The 26,813-nt window shown below is 47.7% G+C and overlaps 1 protein-coding gene across 1 annotated transcript in view; it reads left to right on the top strand.

Annotated features, from left to right (window-relative positions):
- The window catches only part of LOC146834644 (calcium-activated chloride channel regulator 3A-1-like), a 637,940-nt gene that overhangs the window by 397,770 nt on the left and 213,357 nt on the right, over positions 1-26,813 (top strand). Inside the window, exon 10 of the mRNA XM_085602115.1 lies at positions 17,877-18,098. Within this exon, the coding sequence (XP_085458241.1) occupies positions 17,877-18,098 (222 nt within the window). The remainder of the gene's footprint in view (positions 1-17,876; positions 18,099-26,813) is intronic.

Here is a 26,813-nt window from a genome sequence, read left to right as displayed (position 1 = left end):
CTCCCACAGCTGAGGCCCAATAGCCCAAAGTGTACACCTTAATGAGATTAGTACTCCAGGGACTAGAGGTTCTCCAGGAACAAGAGGAAAAGAGGAGGGAGATACAAGATTTGTCTCAGAATGATAGAAAGAGGAAGCATGAGGAGTAGGAAATGAAAATTGAGAAAGAAATTGAAAGAGAATAGCTTTACAAGAAGAAATGCTCAGGATGTCAGCAGAGACAGCAATACCTTAGAAAAGCGATTCCACACTCAACTCTTATGGAGTTCCTGCCAAGGTTCCAAAAGAGCATGTGTGCATGTATGTGGAGAGATGAACAAGTTACTTACCTTGAGTAATGCATTATCTGGTAGACACAATATCTAGCTGCAGATTCCTTACCTTTCTCTTTCCCAGGCATCAGACTGGACCCGGAAACTTTGCGTGAGCAGTACCCCTGCGTGCCATTGGTTTGCTTTGTTTGGCTCAGCGCGATGTCATCAGCGTTGTTGGCACAGGATATGACGTCTTAGTCACCTATATAGGCCCTCGCAGGCGCAGGGATTTCAGTTTCTTTTCACAACTTTCCACACCAGGAGTGCAGAGCCATAAATTAGACTGACCGTCTGTGTCCAAACTAGGACCCTGAAAAGGGGATCAACCATAGCTCTAAAAATCGGTCCGCAGAGCGGGGAGGCATGGGTGGGTCTGTAACTAATCTGCAGCTAGATATTGACTCTACCAGATAATGTGTTACCGAAGGTAAGCAACTTGTTCATCTGATAGAGACTTCTAGCTGCAGATTCCTTACCTTTGAATAGGTACCCAAGCTATTCCATCCTGATGGTGGGCTGCGGGCAAATTGCTAGACTAAAAACTCCAGCAGGACCAAATGGGCGAAATGCCCGTCCCTACAGACCTGACTGTCAAGGAAGTAGTGCTTGGAAAACGTGTGCAGAGAAGCCCACGTTGCCCCTTGCAGATATCCAGGACTGAAACACCATGAGCCAACGCCTTGATAGCAGCTTTTTCCGTGGTGTGAAACCCTCAGGAGGTTACTTTTTAGCCAGGGTGTAGACGATCTTTATACAGAGAATGACCCAGCATGAAATGGTTAATTTCTGAACTACCTGACTTTTCCTGGCTCCCACATGTACCACAAAGAGTTGGTTGTCCACTCAGAACTCTCTTGTGTTGTCAAGATAGAGCAACAATGCTCTTTTTGGGTCCACACAATGGAGTCACTCCTCTTCCTTAGAGGGACGTGGAAGAGCATAAATGGTGGAAAGTGTGACCAACTGACCCAGATGCAATGGGGTCACCCCTTTAGGTAGGAAAGAGGCTCAGGTATGAAGCATCATCTTATCCGAAACGATCATAAGATAAGGAAGCTTGGATGATAAAGCCTGCAGCTCATTCACCCTCCGGGCAGATGATAGTGCCACTCGAAATGCTGTCTTGAAGGCAAGCAACCAGAAGGGGATATTATGTAGTGGCTCAAAGAGAGCACACAAGGTAAGTGAAAACCGGGTTCAGATCTCACTGACGCATAATGAAGGGCATAGGGGGAAACATATGTACACGCCTTTTCAGAAACCTTCTAATAATAGGGTACTTGAACAAAGAGGGTTGTCGCAGGAAAGCAGGCAGAGCAGAAAGATAACCCTTGAGAGTGCCCAGATCAGAGCCCTGCTGGGCAAGGGTAAGAATTAAGAGAAGAATATCAGAAAGAGGGTCAGCAGACTTTTCTGTATAATATTTTACAAATTTTTGCCAATGGCAGACATATACCATTTTGGTCGAGGGACACCTGGCTGCCAAAATAACTTTACAGACCTCAGAAAGAAGGTCAATAGCTGTCAACTGTCACCACTCAATCTCCACATAAGGAGGCGGAGGGTTGACAGGTTAGGGTGGAGGACCCACGCTGCTGCTGCGACAGAAGATCCTCTTGAAGGAGCAGCCTCATCAGTGGATCGATGCTCATTCGAAGAAGCACTGGATACCACACTCTCTGTTCCCAATCCGAAGCCTCAAGAATTACTTGGAACCAGTCGTTCCTGATTTTATTGAGAATTCTGAGCAGGAGCGGAGAAGGCATACTATGTTCACCAACCACAATGCTAAGCTGGTGGAAGAAAAAATCTCCTTCCGAAGTGCATCCAGCGTTTTGTATTCTCTGTCCGGGGGTTCAGAAGGAAACACGCCATGGGATGTTGAGGCTTGGACCACCAAGCTCTCAGAAGTAGGATGTTGGCTAAGGAAACCTGGATCACCTGGGACAGGGCGAGGGCCGTGTGCTATTGTCCTGTTCATAGGAGCCCCTGTGCTAGGCTTTGACCATGTGCCTTGAAGGACATCCGTCAGTGCATCATTAAAAGGGGTTTAGACGGAGAAGCCCCAGACTGAAGCACTTCAGTCAAAAGGTTAGGCTTGACCTGCACTGAGGGCAGCTCCAGGCCATGGACCTCTGTTGCCCTCTTTATCACCATAGCAAAAGAAGCTCTCTCCTCCATAGCCACAGTAGATTGAAAGAGCATACCAGTATCTGGAGAGGTGTCCAGTCCACTGGCCTCCACAAGCTCCTTATACCAGTCCAACTCTTCACCATGAGTGACCCCTCCCACTCCTCCTTAAACCTCCTCAAAATGTTCAGGCAATGACCCAGAGTCCCTTGGCTCCGCTGGCGCTGGATTCAGCGTTGATTGATGCCAATCCAGCTCACAGTCACTGGGAATCACAATGGGGATGGCGCCGCCAGTGGGTGCACCTAGAGCATAGACTTTATGACCAGTGCCGGGGAAGATCACACTGGCACAACAGGCGCCAATGAGGATCCATAAACAGATCCATGATACCCCACCAGCAACAAGGCTATTACAGTCAGCGTGGAATCTGATGGGGCCTCTTCTGACCCTGCGGGGCCCAAAGGTGCACTGGAGGGGTCTGCCCACTCAAATATTCAGCGCATGGCCTTGTAAAACTATTTAAATTGAGTAGGAGTCACTCCAGCTCCTGGAAACGGGGGTAGACGCGGAGTTGGACTTGGCAATAGCTCCACAAAACCGTGCCTGGAACTTCAATGTACCCCACTTATCTCGTCGACAGATGACAGACAAGGTGAAGACCAAGACCATTTGGAATTCTTCTTCTTTTTCTGCCTCTTCCCGAGTGACCAGAGGGCCTCGAGTGCAAAGGGCTTCTGGAGCGGTACCATAACCATATTTTCCTTGATCAGGACTGCATTCTCTGAGGAGTAGCGCTTGATAGCTTCAACTGCCAGGCCGCAAGTAGCTTTAGGGCCCACTCCCTCAAAGGCTTTGGCGCCATGGCCCAGTAATCCAAGCACGACTTGATTTGAGTCTTGGTCATGCTCGAGACAAGATAAACATATCAGGTTGGGGTCGGTAACCAACATGGTGCGGTGATAGGCACCAAATGGCTTAAACCTTAAATTTCTTGAGGTCATCCTTGACACACAATGAAAAGATCTTCGACAAAACGTTGAAAAAAGTCTGTTAAAAAGAGGCAGAGGGAGTAGCTCTTCTCCGGATAAGCGCTAACTGGCACAGAAAGAAAATAATTTACATCAGGGTTCCTGGGTGGCACCTATATAGGTTACCGAGATGTCATATCCTGCGCTAATGACGCCACGCAGAGTCAAACTGAGCTTCCCGACGGCACGCAGTGATACTGCTCACTCAAGAGTATGAAGCCTGCAAAATTCAGAGGTAAGGATTCTAAAGTTTGGAGAACATACAGAAAATTATAATATTGATTATTATATGAGACAATCATGGAACTTATTTTGTGATACTTCCTCCCCACAGAACCTAACACTCTTAGCCCATTAGATTTCTTCAACATTTTCGTCCATCATATACCCCCCACCCCCCGCTGGCCAAGTCCGTTCCCTTGTATTGAAGGGGAGTCGCAAACATTCCCCCTGTGAGCATTCCATTTTACCCATATTCGGTCCCACTTCTGGGGGCATTCCTTTGTTTACAAAGACCACTTTTTCAGGCAACATGCACTAGTCCATATCTCGCTTCTATTCCTCTGCTGTCAGTGCTTCCTGTGCTCCCCACCTACGTCCCAATTTTGCTTCGCTATTGCCATTCCTAGGGATAACCATGTCTGTTCCATGCGGGTCAAGTCTGTAGCCTCCCATACATTACGGAGGCACAATCTAGGCTGTAGCTTCCCAGTACTGTTGGATTATCGGACATTCCTATATTATATGGTAGCATGTGCCCACCTGCGTACAAGTTCGGTTACATAATTTTCACCATTTTCACCATAGTTAAGCAGTAGTAATACATTTGGTGCAATACTTTTTCAGATAAAATATTTTGAAATGGTTTCTGAGTTTTGAAATTACTTGTAGAGCTTAAGCTTTGAATCGTGTGTCTAAGGAAGCTAATAAGTTAATAATATTTGCTTGCCCCTCAAGCACACAGCAGTCATTGGAAGAATGCCCATGGCTGAGCCAGAAAGATTATGAGCAGATGAAAGAGTCTCTAATAGACAGTTTACTACCTAAAAAGGTTTAAGGATAGCAAGGAAGCAAGAGATAAGATATGAGATGGTGTACCATTTGAGATGTGGACTCATGGTGTGCTGCGATATTGTAATGAGTGGATGACAGGGATAGAGGCCAAGGATTTGTATTCCCTTAGCCAGTTACTGGTGATTGAGAGACTCAATAGGGAGTGCTCTAGCCTAGCTCTAGCCTATTATTATTCTGAGTTTTGTATAGCGCCTGGTTACCAGTAGGCATCCCAGCGCTTGCCGGCTAATACCGCTACTGCACGGATGAGGGGGTTACACAGCCTACATAGGCAATGCCTGTCAGATCTGGCAGAGAGGGATCCAGAGTCACTTGAAGTTTGCCTGACAAGCGGTTAACTAACAGGTTAGCAAAGTTACGGCTCAGAGTGGATCCAAGCCAAACAGAGAGAGCAACTCTCAAGAGACTAGTTTCAAACAGGAGGGTAATGGCGATTTTCAAGGTTCCAAGTAGATAAGCAGAAAGGTAACTGGATTCCTAGTTAGGAACAGCACAAGCCTGCATGGCTTGGACCACATCAGCTATGCTGACAAGAGCACAGGGCCAGTCACAGAATTACCTCGAATTTCAGCTAACATGACCCTCCAGCCCCTGTCTTACAATTAGATGCTCCTGCTTTTATGGTCTTCCACAATGCATTTGGTGAGAAGGAAGGTAATGAGCAGGTGATAGGAAAACAAGAGATGTTGCATTGCTCTATGTGTCCTCTACCCAGTGTCACTCCTTGGGCTTGATTCACCTAGGTAACTTAAACTTTTACACTTTTAAATACGTTTTCTACTTTTTGCTATTCACAAACTTAACTTGGAGACTCCGGCGGTTGGGGCAGAGATCTCTGCATGGTAAAGTACACAGATTTTTATTTTTATGTTAAATATAATGTAAATTAATTTTAAATATTTACTTTAAATGTAGCTACAGCACTATTAAATTAATTCCAGAATAACACTTTCTTTAATGAAAATATATAAAATGTAAATTATTTTTCTGATGTTACGATTAAATGTCAGTATATGGTGGAGAGTGCCCACAGTCTTAATATGAGACATGACTGTTCTCCCACACTACCCAAAAATGGTAAACTGCTACCTGTGCCAAAGTCCTTCCCAAAAGAACTCTTGTTGTCCATCTGAAGGTCAAAAATGTTCAGTGGAGCAAAACTGGAAATTGTAGTTTGACAGGTCACCACAACATTGGATACCCTGGCCAAGAGGCCTTGCTGTAGAAATTACCTAGACACTACAAAGCTTTCACCAGAAAAGAAACTGATGGAACCACAAAGGTTGTGAATTTGGGGGCGTGGCTAGCAGCCAAGCAAGATGGCCGCAGCCTAACCGAGCTCCGAGGGTGAGGCCGACTCCCCTTCCATCCGCCAGACTATCCGTGCTCGATTTTACCCCCAAGGTCCCTGGACGGAAAGCTGAGGTGAAGCGACCCCGCCTGCTTCAATCCCCGGGTCTCTGTGCGGCCCAGAGTTTGCGGCCTGCGCCGGTGTTTGAAGCCGGGACCTCGAGTTGAGGGAGTGTCCCGGGTGCCGCGCACGGAAATCCGGCCTGGCTTGGCGGGCCCTCCGGGGGAGTTCATGACTTGCGGTGGGCCCAGCAGAGGTGCGTGCGGATCGCGCCCCGCTTAAATCCTCAATAGCTGCCTGGTGCTTCGGCGGAGCCGGGAGGACGCGGGGCCCGGGCGGCCCAGGGGAAGACGACCCCGCAAGAGGACCCGTGGTTGAGCCCGGTGGCCGTGACCATCCCGTGCCGGTGGTGGCGATTGGCAAGTGGCGGCTGGGGAGTGCCCCCGGGGAGTTCTGGTCGCCGGTGCTGCCCCCTGGCCCATCGTGGGACGTCTGCTTGGTGGTGCTGCGCGACATCTGTGCTGGGGCCCCCGGCGCTCCTTCCTCCTGCTGCGGTCGACGAGGTGAGCTGCGTGCTGCGGGGGTGATCGATGCTGGGCCCTGGACTGATGTGAGTGCTACGCCTGCCTACCCGTACTGTGCCTGAAGGTATGGCCCGCTGAGGTGGACAACTCCTGCGCTGACCTCGGCTTGGCGGTGCCCGGTCGGGGCTCCCCGCCCCGCCAACTGACTGGCGACAGTTGAGGAATATCTTTGGCGGAGTCTTCCGAGGCGGTCATTAGCGGGAAGGGGGCCCGGGCGAGTCAACAGAGCAAACTGGACAAATTCACCTACATCAAAGACTCTAACCCCACGCAGGACCGCAGCGGGCGTGCCGAGAAGATGGCGGCAGAGCCGGCGACGCCGAAGGTAACGCTGGAGGACATTATGGCTGCCCTGATGCAGGTACAGTCCACTGTGGGGGCGATTTCTTCGGACGTGTCCCTCCTCCGTGCGGACTTTCAGAAAATGTCGGCCAGGGTCATGGATGTGGAGCAAGTGACGGCTACCTTGACAAAAGACTCTAGCTATCTCCTACAAGAAGTGTCCCAGCTGGAGGCGGAGAACAATCGCATGGCGGCCAGGCTGGACGACCAGGAGGGCCGCTCCCGTCGCAACAACGTGCGTATCACGGGGATTCCTGAAAGCGAGGGGTACCCCGCCATGGACTTATATGTTGAGGACCTGATAAAGTCCAAGTTGCAGCCTAGGGGTCTCTCGGCCTTCTTTTCGGTGGAGCGCCCACAGAGTACCTTGTGGCCGACCGAAGGTTAGTGCGCCCCCTCGACCGGTCCTGGCTCGCATGTTCAACTTCCGCGTCAGAGATGCCATTCTCCAGGCGGCACGGGTGGTGCCGCCCCTCTGCCTCCAGAACTCCACAGTCTCCTTCTTCCCGGACTACACGGCAGCAGTGGTGGCGCAGCGGAGGAGCTTCCTGGACGTCAAAAAGAAGCTCAGGGCCCGAGAGCTTCCCTATGCCATGCTCTTCCCGGCGCGGCTGAGGGCAGTGGCAGATGGGAAAACGAGGTTCTTCGACACGCCGGAGGAGGCTCATGACTGGCTTGAGGGATGGCAACGGGTTCAAGGTGCTGGGCGCTCGGACCGGAGGGGACAACAGCCGGGGGGATCGGAGGACCCTGGTGGTCGGGACCGGTGGACGGAGGGGGCAGAGGAGGGACCCGCCGGATAAGAGCTCCTACGGCGCCTCACTGGACACGCTGATATTTGGTGAACTTAGAGACCTATTACCACCGGAGTGGCCTACTTCATGTTACTTTATTGAACACTCTATAGGACCTTGGGGCAGGGGATGTCGTGGTCTTCCTCGGACCTCCCGCTCCTTTGCACGCAAGTACTGTTTGGGGTTACGGGGTTTGAGCACTCTGCTGAGTTGGGGTGGCGGGCAGTTCTAGGTCCGTATGGCAGGGAGGCAGGGAGGGGGTTTGGGGGTTGGGGAATGCTTTACTGTTTTTTTGTTATGTTTGAGTTCCTAATGACACTGACACCTACTTCACACAATGCACGCCTTCATGACACTACACAGGTCCTACGCCGGTTTCGACGCAAGGTTTGCAGCCTTTTGCCCTACCTGCCATAATGTCAGATCTAACGCAAGGCACACCCACTGAAACCAATCTGACCCCGGTGCGGCCTCTCTCCCTGCTCATGCGGAATGTGCGGGGCCTGGGAGACAAGATCAAACGGGGACTGGTCCTGCAGAGTATTAAGAGATGCGCCCCACGGTGGTCTTGCTTCAAGAGACCCACCTTACTGGCACCGCTAGTAGAGCGCTGGATAGATGGGGCTATAAGATGGTGGCACACTCTGAATTTACCTCTGGATCCCGGGGGGTGGGCATACTGGTGCGCCGACAGTCCCACTTAACAGTGCATAATGTTAAAACTGATGGGTCGGGGCGATTTGCGGTGATCCATACCCAATGGGAGGGGCGGCTCCTTAACATAGTGTCTGTTTATATTCCACCTGCACTGCATGCCGCGGTGCTCCCGGCGCTCAGCCGGTTTCTGCTGGCATTACCAGAGGGGGAGGTGATAATGGGCGGAGACTTCAATGCTGTGATGAATGACATCCATGACCGGTGCCCTCCACGGTCGAGGCACTTGGGCTAAGGGACTTATGGCGGCTGCACCACCCGGCAACGCAGCAATTCACGTATCACTTTGGGATGCTTAACACGCATTGACTACTTCCTGGGGTCGTCTGGCTGCCTCCACAATATTGATAGTATAGAAATTAGACCTAGAGGGATATCGGACCACTCCCCGATACTCTTGCAGTACACCCGCTATCACTTGATGCGACGCCGCATCTACCAGATGCATCCCAGCTGCCTACGGCTTCCTGTTATTCGCAAATCAGTAGCGAAAGCGACGAGCCTTTACTTACAAGAAAATGCCGCCTCGGTTGATTCCCCTGCTGTTCTCTGGGAGGCATACAAACCGGTCATTAGGGGACAGGCTATGGCTTCCATTGCGGAGTATAAACGTGGAAAGCTCTCTGAGCTGCAGTCACTGGAGCTTGAGCTTCAAGCGGCGGAGGCCCACCAGGCCCAAGACCCGTCTCCCGCGGCCTCCCACGAACTGCGATTGGTGCAGATGAAATATAGGGACCACCTCCCGGAACACACCAGACAGCGCCTGGAAGCTTCGAGGCACACAGTTTATGACGTGGGTGATAAAACTGGAAAGTTGCTGGCGTGGCTGGATAAGCGTGATAGTGGCGATAGGTGGATTGCGCAACTTACCACGGATGAGGGGCAACGGACGTCCGACCCGCGCGAGATAGTGCGTGTGCTCGCAGACCACTTTCGGGGGGTCTACTCTTCCCCTTCCTCTATGACAGTGGAGGAGGCGCTGACATACATTAGGGACCTCAAGATGCCCACGCTCTCGCCGGTAGCGCGGGAGGCCCTGGAGGCGGAACTCACGGTGGAGGAGATACAGGCGGCTATTGGCGCACTGCAGCCCCGGTAAGGCTTTGGGGCCTAACGGCATACCGATTGAGCTCTATAAGAGGCTGTCCGAGGTGCTTGCCCCACATCTACTAAATATGTTTGCCCATAGCTTGCGGTCGGGCGAGCTCCCATTAGACCAGCACACGGCCACCATTGTGGTGATTCCAAAAGTAGGTAAACCGGCCGATCAGTGTACATCCTATCGTCCCATTTCGCTGCTTAACGCAGAGGCTAAGATCCTCGCGAAGCTGCTGGCCAGCAGACTGACGCCGCACTTGTCCGAGATTGTGCACCCAGACCAGTAAGGCTTTATGCCCGGCAGAAGTACATCCCATAATTTGAGGCGACTGCACGGGGTGTTGGCCCGGGCGGAACGGTTGCGTGAGCCAGCGGTGCTTCTCTCTCTGGACGCTCGAATGGCGTTCGATATGGTTGAATGGCCTTTTCTTTTTGCGGTGTTGTTGCATCTGGGCTTTGGACCCAAATTCTGAGCCTGGGTTCGGCTCCTATACACTTACCCAGTGGCCCATGTCATGTTGAACACCTACTTGGAAGAAGTGTGCACATTTCACAATGTCTCCCCTTACTTCCATTGTTTGATTTGCCAAATGTCCAAAGATTCGGATTCGATTATAGCGAAGATGTATATTGAAGGCTTAGTTAATAATTTTATTAGAGAGATGTATTCAGGGGCCTCTGCCTGTGTGCGCGTTGGCCGGGAAGTCAACTGTACTAAGCACTTTAACCTCTTCTGTGCCCATGACGAGATAGTCTCGTCATGGAGCACAGTCGCGCTGTGCCCATGACGAGACTATCTCGTCATGAAACCCACCCGCTGAGGAAGCGCCAGGCACAGGAGGGGGAAAAGGCCTGGCACCCAAGGGGTTAAGACTGAAAGGGGTGTAAGGCAGGGCTGTGTCCTGGCCCCCTTTCTGTGTTTTCTTTATACCAACAGATTGGAAACCTCTTTGTTGAAGAGGCCCAGGGGCATTCCTTATATTAAATCTCGCCCACTCCCATTCGCCTCTATGCAGAAGATACTGTGCTCATAGCACGGACTGATCGAGTACTGCAGGGTCTCATAGAGAAATACACAGTCTTTGCGAGGGAGTTGGACCTTTAGGTGAATGAAAGTAAATCTTTCTCACTTGTCTGTTGGAAACGCCCCAAACCACGCCCAGTGTTTCATATTGGAAATCGTGGGGCAGAGATGGTTGCAACATTTTCGTTTTTTGATTATCTTGTTTGACTCGAAGGACACGTGGAAAACATGGTTGTAAACAGGGTTTTGACACAAGATAAAATTATATTAACCCTGTTTAATTTCACAAAGAACTTAGGAAAGCCTAGCCCTGAGATATTAAGTATTTAAGCAGCAAAATCTGTTACAACGGTCAGCCAGTGGGAGGCCGTTTGGGGCATGGTGGAAGCTGACAAGATCCAGCGAGTTGAGGATACCTTTTACAAGAAGCTTTGAGCCTTACCCTGCTCTTGCTCTTATGTAATATGCCACAGTAAGTTGGGTGTGCTTTGCATAACAGACATAATCAGGATGGCACCCATATTGCTCTGGCACTCCATGTGGAAGAGGGGCATGGTCGCCTTAAACCAGCTGATTCTGGAGGACTGCCTGGATTTAGAGAATGCCTTAGCAATTCCCTGGCTCTCCACTCTGAAGGATTTGGCGTCGCCTGGGCTGTTCTAAACTCCTACAACCTGTTCGACAGTAAGTAAGACAAGACTAAAGGAGGCATTTTTAGCTAAAGCTGCACTTAAAAGATGGGAAGATAAACAGAAATATGCGTTTATTTACTATAACGCTCTTCCTTCTTGCCTTGGTTTACAGTCTTATTTGGTGTCAATCTAGAATTTGCAGCAATGTTTCATACTTACTAGATTCTGTATGACTTATCTTCCATTAATGTTGGACTTTCCTGTAGCTTGTTATTCACTTAAGGTACTCGGCTTGTGCCCATGTGATGGTGTAGCAACTCAGTCCACCCTGTATTTTGTGTTTTTTTGCACTTTTATCGATATCCGAGGAAGAAATGTATTGTCCACTTATGTCTAGCTATAAGTTTAGGCAGTACAAACCAGATTTGTGCTCCATCCAGAACCTGTATGGTTCATTAGTGTGTCAGGTGGTTTCACTTCATCTCTGACATTGACTGAAAACAGATGACACTTGGAAAGGATGAATTGTATGATTCTACTAAGTAAGGTTTTTTAATTCTTTTATTGAACTTTATGATTTTAGGTACAAATTGGTTGCCTGGGTTTTTAATTCAATAGGGTAGTAATATCTACGAATTGCTTTTATTCACTACTGTTTTAACTATCTACTTTATGATTATTTTATATGTGCTTCTTTTATGCTTAGGAAATGAAACAGAATAACAATATTTGACTGACTGGCATTCCCATAAACTAATTCAACAATATTTGCTGCTTATGCATTTTTGCAAGAAGCACCTGAATATTGCTGTGTTTAGATAGCACCAAGTAAGATAACATTGCATGATACAACATCTTTATCTGTTCTTTGGTGTTAATGCCAAATCATAAGGACACAAGAAGAATGGAGCAAGCAAAGAAAGGATTTAGAAGGTAAGCAGGAGGTATAATGAGCAGTAAGCCAAAATTGTCTCAAGGGACAGGGAACTAAGTAGTCAAAAGAACAAAGGCGAGGATACAGATTGCTGATTCATGAACTGTACGATAGGGAAAGAGCTGAAGCAACTGAGAGATTTTGCCAGGCACTGACCCAGAGTCTGCAGTGGGTTTATACAGGAACGGCCTCCCAGAAGGACCGCCCACAACCCGGAAGGAACCGTCAAGCTAGTCTCCAGGATAACGTTGTCCATATAGAGTCTGTCTTAAGACTGTCTTAAGTCTGTCTTAAGACTGTCTTAAGTCTGTCTTAAGACTGTCTTAAGTCTGTCTTAAGTTTGTCTTAAGACAAACTTAAAACAAAATCCTAACTTCTGTGAATACCAAAAATAGTAAGTTTAGAATTTTGTCTTAAGTTAGTTCTGTGAATCGGACCCGAAGTGTTCTTGTATATTTACATGAATTACTATGTAGGAAATAGCAGAGTCCTTAATGTTTGATAACTGCCTTGCAATGATTCACGAGTTAATTAGAAACTATAACTCATCCTCCAGAGAGAGTGCATAGTGATGAAGCTTGACGTATTTAAATTCAGAAGAAGTGTTTAGTGACTGCTATACCACTGCAGAACGGTTAAGAAGGGGAAACGAAGGCACCCAAGCAAATGGTGACTCCTCTTACTTCCCAAACTCTACTTGCCTGTTGCAATTCTGAGGGGGATCATGCAAGAGGTTTTTTTACAGAGTAAATGGCAGTTTACTCCCTTCCAGTGCACTTTATTTAACAACTTAGAAGCCAGTCATGTAGTGTCCTGGCCATCTGTAATGTCACAACCATTACTGTAGACAAGATTGAGGTCACACCATCTGACATGTTGACTGGCAAGAAACCATGCCCTGACAGGTTTCTGGTTGAAAACTGTTGGAAATTCTGTACTGAACTGGCACCCTTCCTGCTCATGTTAAATGCTGAAGCCACTAATAGGGGGGGGGGGGGGGCTTTTCCCTAGGGCTTCATATGGCCTCCATAGTGGTTATTCCTAAACCAGGCCACCCTCCAGACCAGTGCCCCACTTATAGGCTCATTTGCTTAATTAATTATGGGGTTAAGATATTTGCCAAACTTCTAGCAAACTGTTTGCAGTACACCCCCCCTCCCTGGTTTACAGTGATCAGTGTGACTTTATGCTGGGCATGGCACTCGGCATTGCATCATGAGTCCAGGTGGTGCTTTCGTGCGCGTCCCACATACATCATCCAGACTTCTTATTCCTAAGAGACTGCGGTAAAACATTTCACACTGTGTAATGAACCTTCCTACATAGTGTCCTGAACCGTGCTTGGCTGGGGGCTCACCTTCGTAAACTCATTAGGGTCATATACTGCCAACCCTCTGCGCAAGTCCAGGTCAGTGGGTCCCTTTCCTCCTTGTTCCCTATCTGTAGAGTCACCGCCAGGGTTACCCTCTCTCCCTTCTATTGTTGGCATTAGTAATAAACTCCTAGCAAGGCTCCTTCGCTTTGATGCAGTTTTGTGGGTGGTCCTGAAACAGTGTGCCAGAGGAAAGAATTATGTTATACACAGATGACATCCTGCTTTTCCTGACCGATCCACAAGCTTCAGGACCCTAGTGTCTAACTCTGCTCCACCTGTATGAGGAGGCCTCTAAATGAACAGCTCTAAATCCGTATTGGTGCTGATTAAGGGGACATGAGTGTCCACTCCTGGCAATCTGACATTCCAGTGCGTTGTCTCTGCTCTCAGTTCCTGGGGGTCCATATCTCTCAGCTTCCAGAGTTCACGAGACATTTTAACTTGGCATCATTAGTTACAACCATGAAATGTGATATCTACTAATAGGTGCAGCTCCTCCGCCACGTTTAAGTTGCATAGCCCTTTTTAAGATGTTGATTTTACCCTTCTTTCTATACACCTTTCAAAATTTCCCACCCCTGATTTCAAACCAGTTGTTTCACAATCTTAATTCCATAATTCGCTAATTACTTTGGGTGGGTTATCGTGACCGCATCGCTTTTGCCAAGAGTCGACATTCCCCATAGTGGGAGGCCTTGGGATGTTCAATCTCCACAGTTCTTATCGGGCCTCACAGCTGATCATTATTAATGACTGGCAGGGTGGCAGCTGGGATGATCCGACCTATTGAGGTGAACTCTCCCTGTTGGTCCTTGACAATGTCATGTGTATACTGTGCGGCGCACCGATACCTCAGTCCCTCCCAGATATTGCCCAGGAGGTCTTCTTGAGTTGGAGATCTCTCTGACTTCTTGTTTGAGACTGTAGACTGACACGGCTGACACCCCTAAGGAAAGACAGGTGGTTACATCATACAGCAGGCCTTGAGGGTTTTTATAAATAGGACAGTAAAGGCCTCGCAATTATGGGGGACATGTGGACAGGAGTCCACTTCCAGGAGTTGCAAGACCGATACCAACTTGCCCGGTCACAATTTCACAAATATTGACAATTGTGTCACACCCTTACTACCAACATGCCTCCAAGTTCAGCTCCCTCGTAGCCAGATTATTGACTGTGCATATTGCCCAGGGAACCATCTCCTAAGTTCACCCCTCCCTAGTTAGTAAAGACCCAAGCTGCTTCGACGCACTTAAACAATGTTGGGAGGAGTGGGTTGGAGAATTGGACGACAAAGACTTGAGAGACGCTAAAAAGGCCAAATGGGTGCTAGCTATCTCCACGCACTTTAGACTGATTCAACTAAATTATCTTCACTTGACTTATATGACCCAGATACAACTCCATCGAGCCGGTAAGATTCCCCCGGAGCCAATTGCTTCCATTGCTCTATGCCTGATGCCCATTTTTATCATGTGGTTGGGCCTGCCCTATGATGGTTTGCTACTGGCTGAGGATACAACAAGCGCTCTCGTAGGTGCTGGCTCAATCCCTGGATCTTTCCCCTAGAGGGGGCCTACTAGGCATCATGGACAATCTTGGCGGCCCACGGGCAGACCAGATGTTCATTGGGGTCACCTGTTTGGTTGCCAAACTTAATATTGCCCGGAGTTGGAACTCTCCACAGGCTCCCATATTGGTGGAGTGGAGAACGGGTGTGGACGTGTGTGATGAGCAGGAGAACCTTATTTATTTTATTTGGGGGAAATAGGCGAATGCTATGATCTGAATCTATAACTTTGGACTGTAACATATCTACCGTGGTGCTATTGCGATAATGGTGGGGTAAATGTTTTATATAGGTGTCTGAAAACAATAAACTAGTATATATAAAAAAAAAGCTTAACTGAGTTATTGAACACGATGTTAAAAAAATCCTTATTATTAATAAATATAAACAAAAAACTCTAGCAACCAAAGCCACCTTTTGCAGTTGTTGCCATGTATGGGATAGCAAATGATCCACAATCCTCTTAAAATATACGACATATCTCAGTGAAGTATTCCTCTTTCTTCGAGGGTGATATGAATGTCGCAGTTAGTAACTGGTCCTATGCCTGAGGCCAGACATATGCTGGATCCTGTACCTACTTTTATGCAGGGAAAATCAAGTGCAGTTGCAACCCTTCTAAAGAGATGCATGCCATTATTCATAGCCTGCTTCATCTAGAAGCAAATTTGTCTTTGTATATCCTCTGGTGGAAAATGTAATAGGCTTTCAGATTATTTTATTAAGAATGTTAAGGATATACACAGTTTTCTGAAGACAACCCTAGCTCTAGCTCAGGTTGCTCTGGTTAAGCGACTGCTATTCTGCAGCATAGTGGCAGGCTTGCTGAGTTTGTATTGTAGAATCGTATTATTTTACGCCCTTATGGAAAAAGTAGAATCAGGCTCTCCTGATAATCAGAAGTCAGATCTGATGTTTAAAGCTGCTGAGATCCTTTTTTCTATTTTTGTAAGCTTAATCTCTTGATTTCTACTGTGGTGGTGCCTAATGTTTGGAAGCATGCAAAAGTCATTGCACTCTTAGTAATTCTACTTTGCCTGAAAATTATTGGCCAATCCCTCTTTTGCTTTTTAATGAGGGTGGAGGAGAAGCATGTGAAAAATCTACTGGTGAACTGTATAGAACAGCATCAGGTTTTGGATTCTTCACAAAATGGCTTTATACCAGCCTACAGTACAGAATCTGTTCGTCTTAAAGTGACAGAAGACCTTAGGCTGGTGGTCAATGAGGGAGATTCTGCCGCACTCATTTTATTATCTTAGCGCAACTTTCAATACTTTGTCCCATGAGGTGCTTTTGGCCAGAATAAATTAGATTGGGAGACAGGGTAATGTGCTGGCATGTTTCGGCTCCTTCCTAAAGGATCCGTTCTTGCAGGTGATATCTTCACCTTTCAGATCCACTAAGTGATCGCTGGATATAGAGACCAACAAAATTCGGCCTTGACTCCAACTCTCTTTAACATCTATGTAAAAGTGGTGAAATCATTTGGGATATTACTAGTATAATAAGTGGATGATACCCAGCTTAATGAATCCCTGTCTACTGGGAAAGAGGATGGCCCGGCCAATTTTAAGACCTCCATGTTAGCTGTGGCAAGTTGGATGCATTCTGACTGGTTGGAGTTGAATGCTTACAAAACTGAAACTCTTCTGCTAGGATAACACTCGCAAAAATGTGGCAATCAATGCAGTGGCGTAAAGATAATTGAGGGGGCCCCCCTGAAAGGTACGTAGAGGGGCCCCCTCCGGACTCTATCAAGAGCTCTGCGGCCGAAGTGCAGTGCTCAGGGGGCCCCCTGGAGCTTGGGGTCCCCCGCACTGCAGGGGATGCGGGGGCCTGTGTTACGCCCCTGAATCAATGGTGGCCTAATGTGCTGGGGCAACCCCCAATGATATTCTAAATAATTTGTGCATATGGCTGGATGATTCCCTATCCTTCAAGCCATAAGGTAAAGCATTGACCTCAGGCTGTTTTGGCATCTAAAGAAACCTTAGAAGCATCATAAGCTTTTTTTACCCACAGGTGTGTAAATGTATTATTATTTCAGAGTGTTCAGAAAGCTGCATTAATTTTATTATATCAGCTAGAACAATTCCGCTCAGTTTCTCAGAAGGTTCATAATCTGCTTTTGTTGATGGAGGTGAAGCGGATCCAGTTCAAAGCACTGTGTGTGGTTCGTTGTATCATGACTAAACTGAGAGCACTTTGTCTGCTTTCCTTGCTTTAGTCCTATTACCACACTAGGACATAAAGATCAGGAGATTATAACCTGGCCATGGTACCCGTTTCAAACTGGCTTGAAAAGGTGGTAGATCCTTTTGGTTATAGCTCTGCTGCTATGGAATAAATTGCTCAACTACCTTAGAAAAAAGTACATAACCACTTCTGCTTTAGGAAGTAGTTGAAGATCTGTCTATTCTCAGCCTAGGATGATTTTGTAATGCAGTGTTACTGTAGTAGCAGGTTAGCGCTGGGAAGAGGCAACCTGGGGCAGCCATATGCGTAATAAGTCCTCTTAACACCGCATAAAATATGCAGTGGCCTAAATAATTGAACTGATACATTAAGGGTAAATATGAATCTTTAAATGTCATTTGGCAATGTTACCGAAAACTGAACCAGATTAATCACAAAATGGTTGAAATGAATGTATTAATCAAAGGGTCCAGTGCCTCTGAATTTGACAATACGTTTTTCGGATCATTATACACAGAGAAGCTTGACAACACAGCAGCAGTTAGAAGATAAGGAAAACTGTATGTATTAAGAATTTATGATGGAAAAAGAGAATAATAAACAGTTCACTATAAGATAAATATGCGAGAAACAATTTCTAAGATGATCTTTCAAATGGTTTGTATGTCTACTTTAGTCTAAACTGATTCCTTCTTTTCTTTTTGTAACAGCTTGAAACTTGTGGATTAAGTCTTAGAATGAACGAGTGTTTGGAGAAGAGAGTGGCCATTGACAGTACTGTGGGGAATAACACTTTTTTCGTTGTCACGTGGCAGGGTGCCACGCCAACCATCAAAGTTACAGCCCCTGATGGAGTTTCATATGCTAATGCTGCTTTCGTGGTGGACTCTAATACTAGAACCGCTCGTCTTCAGATCCCAGGCACTGCTCAGGTGAGGAACAATACTAACCATAGACAGCGTTTAGCCTTTGTCACTAGGACATCAAATTCTAAAGCGGTCATTCTCATCCAGAAGGGTTGATTACGGTAACTGTGGCATGAATGACTGAAACGTCCAGCATGATACCAAAATCTTTTCTTTGTATAAATACTATTCGGGTATTACTGAACCTCATGACCAGGTGTCCTTTTGTGTAGGGGTGTATTTGATGACCTTGCACGCTTCGCATAGTTTCAAGAATCCTTGAGTCTGTACATCTAACAGTTGAGGGTATTTCTTTAATGTACTGTCCCTCACTGGTCCCTGTAAATACGTTGATCCCGATTCACAAACCTATGGTTCTGAGCGTAAACGTATGCATGTGTAATAGTACACCTAGTACTGTGCAACCCCTGCGCTTGGTTGTAATTCACAAAATAATATGTTCAACAAGCATTTGCAATGCTGTAGGTCCCGCATTTGCGAGAGTTTGAGCTATTGGCATTGTGAATGGTAATGTCTTTTAGCATTGTGTCTTTGTTTGGAGACTAGTGGATGTATGTGATGTGGAGTGGAATTATGTGGTTTGGATTGGAATTGTTATTTGTGGAATTGTGTGGGGTGGTATTGTTTGGTGTTTAGTGTATTTGTGTAGTGGAATTATGTGGCATGGTGATTAGATAGGGGTGAGAACTATAGAAAATAGATAGAAAGGAAGATAAAGAGGGATAGGTAGTTTGCACACAAAGTAGTGAATGAACTCCAGACAGGAGTAGAAAGAGTGTGTGAGAAGGAGTTAAAGATAGCAGGGCACTGGCATATAAAGAGACAGAGTTTGTGTATGCAGAAGACACCCGTAGAAGAGGAGGAGAGCATGGGTTTGAGGGACTAAAAGCTTGAAAAGGTACGGGAAATATATTGTGCGGAAAGACCTGAAGTGAACCACATGAGAATTGCAGGAAGAGTGTGTGTGTGAGAGAGAGGGATGGTATGAGAAACAGAGAGAGAGAGATAGGGTTGTGGGGTTCCCCAGGAGGGGGAGGCAAGAGGTGGACTAGTGCACAGCGTGAGGAGGAACCAGAAGGTAGCATGCGTGAGCAGGTATTATAAAGAGGAGAAAAGGAGTGTGAGGGAGGGAGGAGCGGGGCAGAGGGATTGCAAGATGAAAATGGATAGTGTGAGGAAGAGAGGGGCAGTGGGTGTGTTGTGGAGAGATGACAGAGTTGGTGGAAGTGTGAGGGAGAAATGGGTTGCATTGGAATTGTTTGTTGTGGGATGTGTGGCGTGGAGTTGTGTGGTGGAAATTTGTGGCATGCTGTGTTGTAGAATTATGTGGATAGTAATTAAATGGTATTAAGTGTAATGGATTTTTGTAGTGCTATGGTGCTGCACTGGTGCTGAGGTGGTGCTTTGGTGTTACTGAGGTGGTGGTTCGCTTGTGCGGATGTGGTGCTGAGTGATACTGAGGTGGTGCTGGGGGATGTTTTGGAACAAATTTGTTGGTTCTGTAGATGTTTAAATGCCCATCTTTTCAGTTTTTGGAGTTTGCAATCTATTGCTGATAGCTGAGACACAGCGAGGGGAAGTCTCCAGATTACTGTATTGGCAGAAGGATGTATGAGGTCATTGCACCTTGCATTTAAAGATATTTTGTGCTCTACCTGATATGAGAGGATAGTTAGGCATATCTTGCCAGAAGAAATACCATGATGTGCCCCATTCCTTCCACAGTAAGGGAACGATGGGCACTTTAACTAGTTGAGGACCAGCACTCAGCCCTCTTCCTGAAGTAGGAGGATGGCGGGAACTGCACCTGTTGTAAGAGGACAGCAACAGTCTGCCTCAGGAAGGACAACACACCAGGCACTAGCTGGCCAAAGAATAAAGCTATTAAATCTGTAGTAGGACTAGCAGTGGTCCATATTTACTCCTAGGCTGGGAAAATGTTGGACACTGTGGCAAAGGTTTTTAGGGTAGGACCCCTTGTACCTGTGGTAGGCGGAAGGTGGGCATTGTATGTAATGTTAGAAAATAGAAATGGGGCTGTGCCTACGGGCAGAGGATAGTGCACTGTAACTCTAGAGAGTAGTGGTGGATAATGCTCTAGGAGTGGGATGACAGTAGACACTGCACCAAAAACAGCTCTCTGCCCTGTTGTTGTCTGTTTAATGTCTACAGTTATTTGCAAATCACTTGTGTGTTATTCTGCCAGCCAAAGCGATATCATCAACTTGCTTCATTACAGCTCTGACCACAGGTGTGAGATTCGTTCTCTGAAAAATAAAGAAAGCTTGTTAAGGCAATGAAACAGTGCTTGGTGACACCGAGGGCTGCAATAAACTGCCACCTCTCTGATCTATCAGATACCTTGGCGCTGAATCATCCCAGTGCGCTCATCTATGTCGCTAAGTTCAGATCTCTGAGTCTACCCAGGGTACCGGGCCACGGATATCTAACCACAATCCAGTTTCTACAACATTGTGGGTGGGTAGTGCACATGCCACCTGATTACCAGCTTTCCGGCCTTGCCACAACGAGAAGCTGTCTAACCGGTTTCACTTTATTTGATTTCTGCCGCACTCAATACATTGAAGCATTATTGCCACAATAAACTGAGCTAAGGAGGGGACATGGGTGCATTGACTGCTAAACCAACCGCTGCACTGACTCATTCATTAACTTCAACTCAATTTATATCACTGAGGCACAGATTCTAGTGTTTGAAGTAGGTTCTGGCCTGAAGCTGACGCATGCCCGGTCCACCGACCAGTGGTTTAAGGTCGCAAGGTGCAGTTAAAAATAAAATTCAGTGGGAGGAGAACTGACGGAAAAGAACAGAGAGAATCGGAGAAGAGGGAAACTGTGAGATGGTGGAAATAACTGGGAGCAGCTTGACTCAGATTTTAAGACGGTATAAAATATTCTAACGATGGCAGTGTGAAACCTATTATGTTCTTGTTAGAACCGGCGGTCTCTAGTTGGCAGAGGTATACACTTCTGACAAATAGGGACCTACCAACTCTAGACAGGGCAAGGGGATTACACATTCAGATAACCCCTGCTACCCCCTTGGTAGCTTGGCAGAGCAGACTGGCTTATCTCAGAGGCAGTGTGTTAAGCATTTATGACCACATACAGTAATAAAGTGAATACACTACAAATGGACACAACACAGGAGTTATTATAAAAATAGTATTTTTATATAAGGCTTAGCACAAGACCAACTAACGACAAAAATATACCACAATCTTAATAAATACTCTTTGGAAGGAAAAATAATAGTTCAGGTAAAGTTTCTTCTTAGGAAATAGTTCTTTAGCAACAAAAGTAAGTATTCTTCTGAAACACAGTTCTTGGCAACAATGTGACCCCCACAGGAGTCACACGACGTCGAGTTTACGATATTCCCAAGGTTCGGCGTCGACCGCGAGGAGCGCTACGTCGAGCCTGGAGTTGCAACAGAACCCACAAACACAGTACCTTTGGAAATGAAGAAAACGATGATCCACGGCGTTGAGATGTCGGCGTCGAGGTCGGCGTCGATCTTGCCTCGGATTCGGGTCGATCCGCAGCGGCGTCTAGAGGTGTCGGGCCAGAGCAGCGCTCACGGCGTCGAGAAGGGCGTCGATTCGATGCGATCAGCAGGGGCGTCGAGACGGGGTCGCTTAGAGCTGGAGCCGATACTCACTACTCAGTGGCGTCGATACCGGTGTCAAGACGGGGTCACTTGGAGCTGGAGCCGATACTCACTACTCCTGGCGTCGCTACTGGCGTCGATCGGGCCCGGCGGCCGGCGTCGAAGGCTCGGAACACTGGAGCCGTTACTCACGATGTCGAGCTGGATTCGGCGGCGGCGGCGACGTCGAGACTGCAGATTTCCCCTGTGCACTGGAAATAACACTTTCCAGCAACCAGCAATTCAGCAGAGGGTGAAGTCCTTTGGCCCTGTGACTTCAACAGGAGGCTGGCACTTTTCCAGCCCTTGGAGATTTTCTAGCAAGCTTTTGAGAGTACACACCAAGTTCCTCTCTCCTTGTTCCTTGGCAAAAATAAAGAAGCAGCTTCAGGTTCCCCCCAGCAAACAGCACACTGGCAGAAGGGGGAGGCAAGTCCTTAGATCAGCAGGCTTCTTGTCCTTGGTAGAGGTTTCCTTGTCAGAAGTGATCTGAGTTCTTGTTCAGGGGTCCTTCTCTTATACCCCTTTTCTGCTTTGTTCCCTTTGTCCAAGCAGGAAAATTCCCCCCGTCCTGGGTTTGTTGTGGGTGTTGCCAGGCAGAGGCACCTGGCCTATTCACTGAGCAGGGCAGGGTCCTCAGTCGCCCAGCAGGAGGCGGAGCCAGTATTGTGTCAGGCAGGGCAGGCTATCAGGGACTACTCTTCCCCCACTCTAAGTGTAGATGCCTCATTCACCCCACACTGACTCATTCAGACCTCTGGAGCCACCCAACCCCTGACACACACAACAAACCAGCAGAGACCGGTGGATAGTTGGACAAGAAAATAGCCACTTTCTAAAAGGGCTATTTTCAAACACAGAATTTAAAAAACATCCATCCTAAAGAGTGTGTTATTAAATTCTGAGTTCAGGGATACTAAACTCGACCTGCTACCATGCTCCCTGAGTCAGATAGATTATAATGGAGTTAATAATCAGTCTGCCCATTCTGGCCTATTGGAGGCAGGTAGCCCTTCAATAGTGAAAAACAAAAAGGGCTGTAATTCACTATTAGGTCATGCCACACACATCAGGGCATGACCTACCTTTTACCCACAATGCACCCAGCCCGAGGGCCTACCATAGAGGTGTCTGAAATGTGGCAAAGTGAAGGTTTTAGAGACTGGCAAGTAGGTTTCCTTGCCAAGTCGACATGGCAGTCAGGGACTGCACGCAGGCTCTGCGGTGGCAGGCCTGGGACACATTTTGCAGCAGCAGTTAACTTACATGCCCTTGGCACACGCGGTGCACTAGACTAGGGTCTGAACAGTAAGCCAACCAAGCCAATCATGGTAACACCAATCAATGTATCAATTTAACATAGGGAGCACTTGCACTGTGGCACTGATCAGCAGTGGCACAGTGCCCAAAGCAATATTCCAGCAAAAACATCGTAAACAGCGGAGGCCAACAGAAAAACTCATGCCAATGATGCCAGGTCTAACAGTTCTTTATACAATCAACGTTTATTTTATTTAAAGCGTGCAACTCGATTTAAACCCAGGCGTTTTCTGCTTCATTACTCCTCATGCAAAATTTGGTGTAGATCTGATTAGTTTAATGTTACAGCGTAATCTTCAAAAACATTTCCCCAACACTGCACACTACCAAGTTGTGTTATTTAAGCGGCAAGTTTGAGGTGTTGGAAACAGCTCAAACTAAATATTCACATAGGTGCCAAGGTTTCAGATTACTTATGTGTGACATTTTCATAATGTCAGTGCAATTTTGAGTGACATTTCAACGACTATCAGTGACACTATCTCTGTCACCACTAACTAGAATCACCCGACAGTCGGCGTCGTTGCCCAAATTAAGTTAGTAAGTGCAACTTGAACTATGTTGCGCAGCTAAGGGCTCCTGAAAAGTACTGTGCACACAGCAGAAAGACTAGACTGTGTGTGAACGTCAGCAACACACAGGGCACTGTGGGCAGGCAGCTGAACATGACTGCGCTAAAACTGCTATTATTATAAACCATTACCAACCAAATTTATCAAAGATATAGAGGAAATATACATACTTAGGTAATCAAAGATTCTGGTAATTACACTATGCATGACCAATGATACTCCAAAAAGTATGAAAGTAAGGACAGCTGTAATGAAATTCAGAAACGTGTCTGTATCAGACAGTCTTCATGTCTGTAAGATTTTTGGCCTGGATTGGAACACAGAGGATGGGTTTTGAGTTAGAAGGCAGGGGATTCCCCAGAAGTAGTGGTGGTAGGGAAATGAGTTTCTCTATGGTGAAAATACTTTTCCCTTGGAATTACATCTTTTCTATGAAAGGTGAGCTACACGCCTCTCCTGCAAGGAAATCATTATTTTCTGTTGCACCTTCCAGTGAGTGAATTTCTTCTTATTTGTCTGTGCTTTCATCGGATTATTTAAAGAAGGATTGTTTAAAAACTTGAACTTTTCATTAACGCGTATGATTTTGCTGTTTTCACTGAAATCACATGTACAATGAGATAAACCATACCGTGCTCTACAAAAGTCACATTAGTGTTCTACAGTCATCATTTTGCAACTTTCATCAGCTCCAACCACTACACTCTTAATCACTGTGCACAGACTTCAAATGTAGTAAACTTGAACCAGGCATGGTGCCCTTCTGTTTTTTTCCTGTTACTAGCATATTTTTCTGTTTCTGAAATTAGCTTTTGTAGGCATTGTTTCTAGAAATTTACCTCGCTTTCATTCTCTCTCTCATATTAAATGCTCCTAGCAATTTCGTGTCAAGAATAAATGTTCACTTAGTTTAGTCTCGGGACGTCTCCACGGTTAAGATTTGCGATTCTATTTCATGTTGAAAAACACTGAGCTCATAAATACATGCCAGCCTGTGGATTCAAACCTCTATGTTTATTTAAAAATACATCAATCACGCTCGTGAAAGAGAGATTACAGTTTACGATCCATACAATAATCCACCTGTGGAAAAAAAAAAATGTAAATCAGAACAGATTAGCCCATGGTGGGATGTTTTATCACTTTCACATTTCGAGAATGTCTAGAGGTGTTTTTCGCAGAGGCCTCCCCCAAAGGGGGCCTCGAGGGCCGGCGCCATACGCGCCGCCGAGCCCCGGAAAAAACAGTTTTTTGGCACACTGAGACCCCCATAAGCGGGAGAAGCACCCGCACCCCCCGTGCGGCCACCAGGTAGGCGCCAATCCCGCTCGGCCAATGGGGGAATGAGCGGGGTATGAACCCCCCAATGGGGGAGCCTGCCAGCTAGGCAGGAAAAACTCGGGGAGGGAGATATAAGCGCCGCTTCCCCAGGTAGCTCCTATATTCGTGGAGTGGGGGAGCAGCAGTGACGAGAAGTTTGTTATTCCCGTTTTTCATCGAAGTGAGAGGCGAAGCTCTGCGCCAGTGCATCCCGTGGCGAGGATCGGCCACCGCTGCTACCAAGCAAGAGGAAATGACTGAGGCTTCAGCAGAGGTCTCCCCTGTCATCTGGGAGCAAAGCGGGGCGACCCTCTGGTCATTACCGAGCCTCAACCCTTTTACAGCGGCTTGGCAGACGATTGCAACCCTTGCTGTGGTAGAGGAGAGGGAGCGCCTGGGGAAGCCTGCCCCTCCCCCACACTCCCCCTTTCCGGCGACGGACCACTGCTCAGCAGCCCATTCGGTGTTTTCAAGCCCTTGTGACGCGGGCTGCCGGGATGCCGGGGAGGCTTTGTCAAGGATTTGAAATTGGCGCCACAACTGTGGTGCGTCGCAAGAAACAAAGGAAGCTAACCTGATCTCCTGGAGGCAAGTGTTCTGGGAAACGACGGGCAGCGGGTGCGGCTTCACGAGTGCCTCCTCGACGAGAGCCTCGTCACTATCCCGGGCTGTGTCCGCATCCGCGGGTGGCGGCCTGCCAGGAACGGGAACGACAAGGGGAAGCCTAGCCCCCACCTCTGCCTCAGCTGATCCGGCACCGTCGAGTGCAATAACAAAAGGGCCCACGTGACAGCAGGGACCAGCTGCCTCAAAGGGACAGGCGCACAGCACAATGAGCAGTGCTCTGGGCACACCGAACAAATGAGGGCAATCGTAGAACCGCGTGGAAGGTCGCCGGGCACACTGCCACAGCATCCATCTAATCAGGAGCAGCTTATTTGTGAAAAAGACTCTGTCATCACCCCGCCATAACTGTTTTGTCTGGCACCAGTCCAAAAAAACCAGCCAGGGGCATTACAGCAAAGCGCAATTGGGGCATAGAACTCCCCCCCCCCCCCCAAAAAAAGGGGGGAAGAGAAAGGAGGTTGTGTTCATCAAAAAGCGCCTGAAGATGGAGAGGCGGGGGTCAAAAGACAGCCAGAGGACCTAGGAGAGTTGCTGAGGAAGATCCGGGCAGCATCAGAGGTCCATGAGAGCGAGTGGCTACAGCCACATCTGTGGCAGGACGCCGGGGAAGGACCAAGCTAGCAACCTGAGGACGCCAGTGCACCAGCAGCCAAGAGAAAGAGAAAGGTGCCAGCCAAGTTTGCAGAGGCAGCAGCAGCCAAAAAAAGACCCCCAGAGAAAGACCCTGCCGCCTGTAGCCAACCCGGCAGCGGCAGGACCAAGCAGCGGGACCAGAGATGGAGCAACAAGTGGTGAGCATATTAGTAAAATAGTGAAATAATGTTTCAAAACAATGGCACCACTGTTGCTTAAAGGTCTGGGCATGCAGGGGTCAGGGGCGGCTGGAGACCAAGCGGAAGGGGAGGTTTCGGGGTTGCCTTGGCACCTGTGTACCCGGGCTACGTGTGCCAGGAACGTTTGAGGGGCAAGGGCACCCAAGAGGTTCAGAGTGAGATAGGGTCCCCCACAGCAGCATGGGGTGGCTCGACCACAGCAGGCGACCCGCCCACTGCTCTCCCCACAGCAGAACCGTTCGCAAAGCCCTCACCCGGTCCAGCGTCAATGACCACCAGGGCCAGAGGCCTAGCGAGCCTCATACCTCTAGCAGTCAAGGAGAGGATATGAAGGAAGGAGTTCATTGATATTTTTACACTGTTAGAGAAACAGTTGATG

This window comes from Triturus cristatus, chromosome 4_2 (assembly GCF_964204655.1).
Source record: "Triturus cristatus chromosome 4_2, aTriCri1.1, whole genome shotgun sequence".
Lineage (NCBI taxonomy): Eukaryota > Metazoa > Chordata > Amphibia > Caudata > Salamandridae > Triturus > Triturus cristatus.
This window is presented reverse-complemented; position numbering and strand designations above follow the sequence as displayed.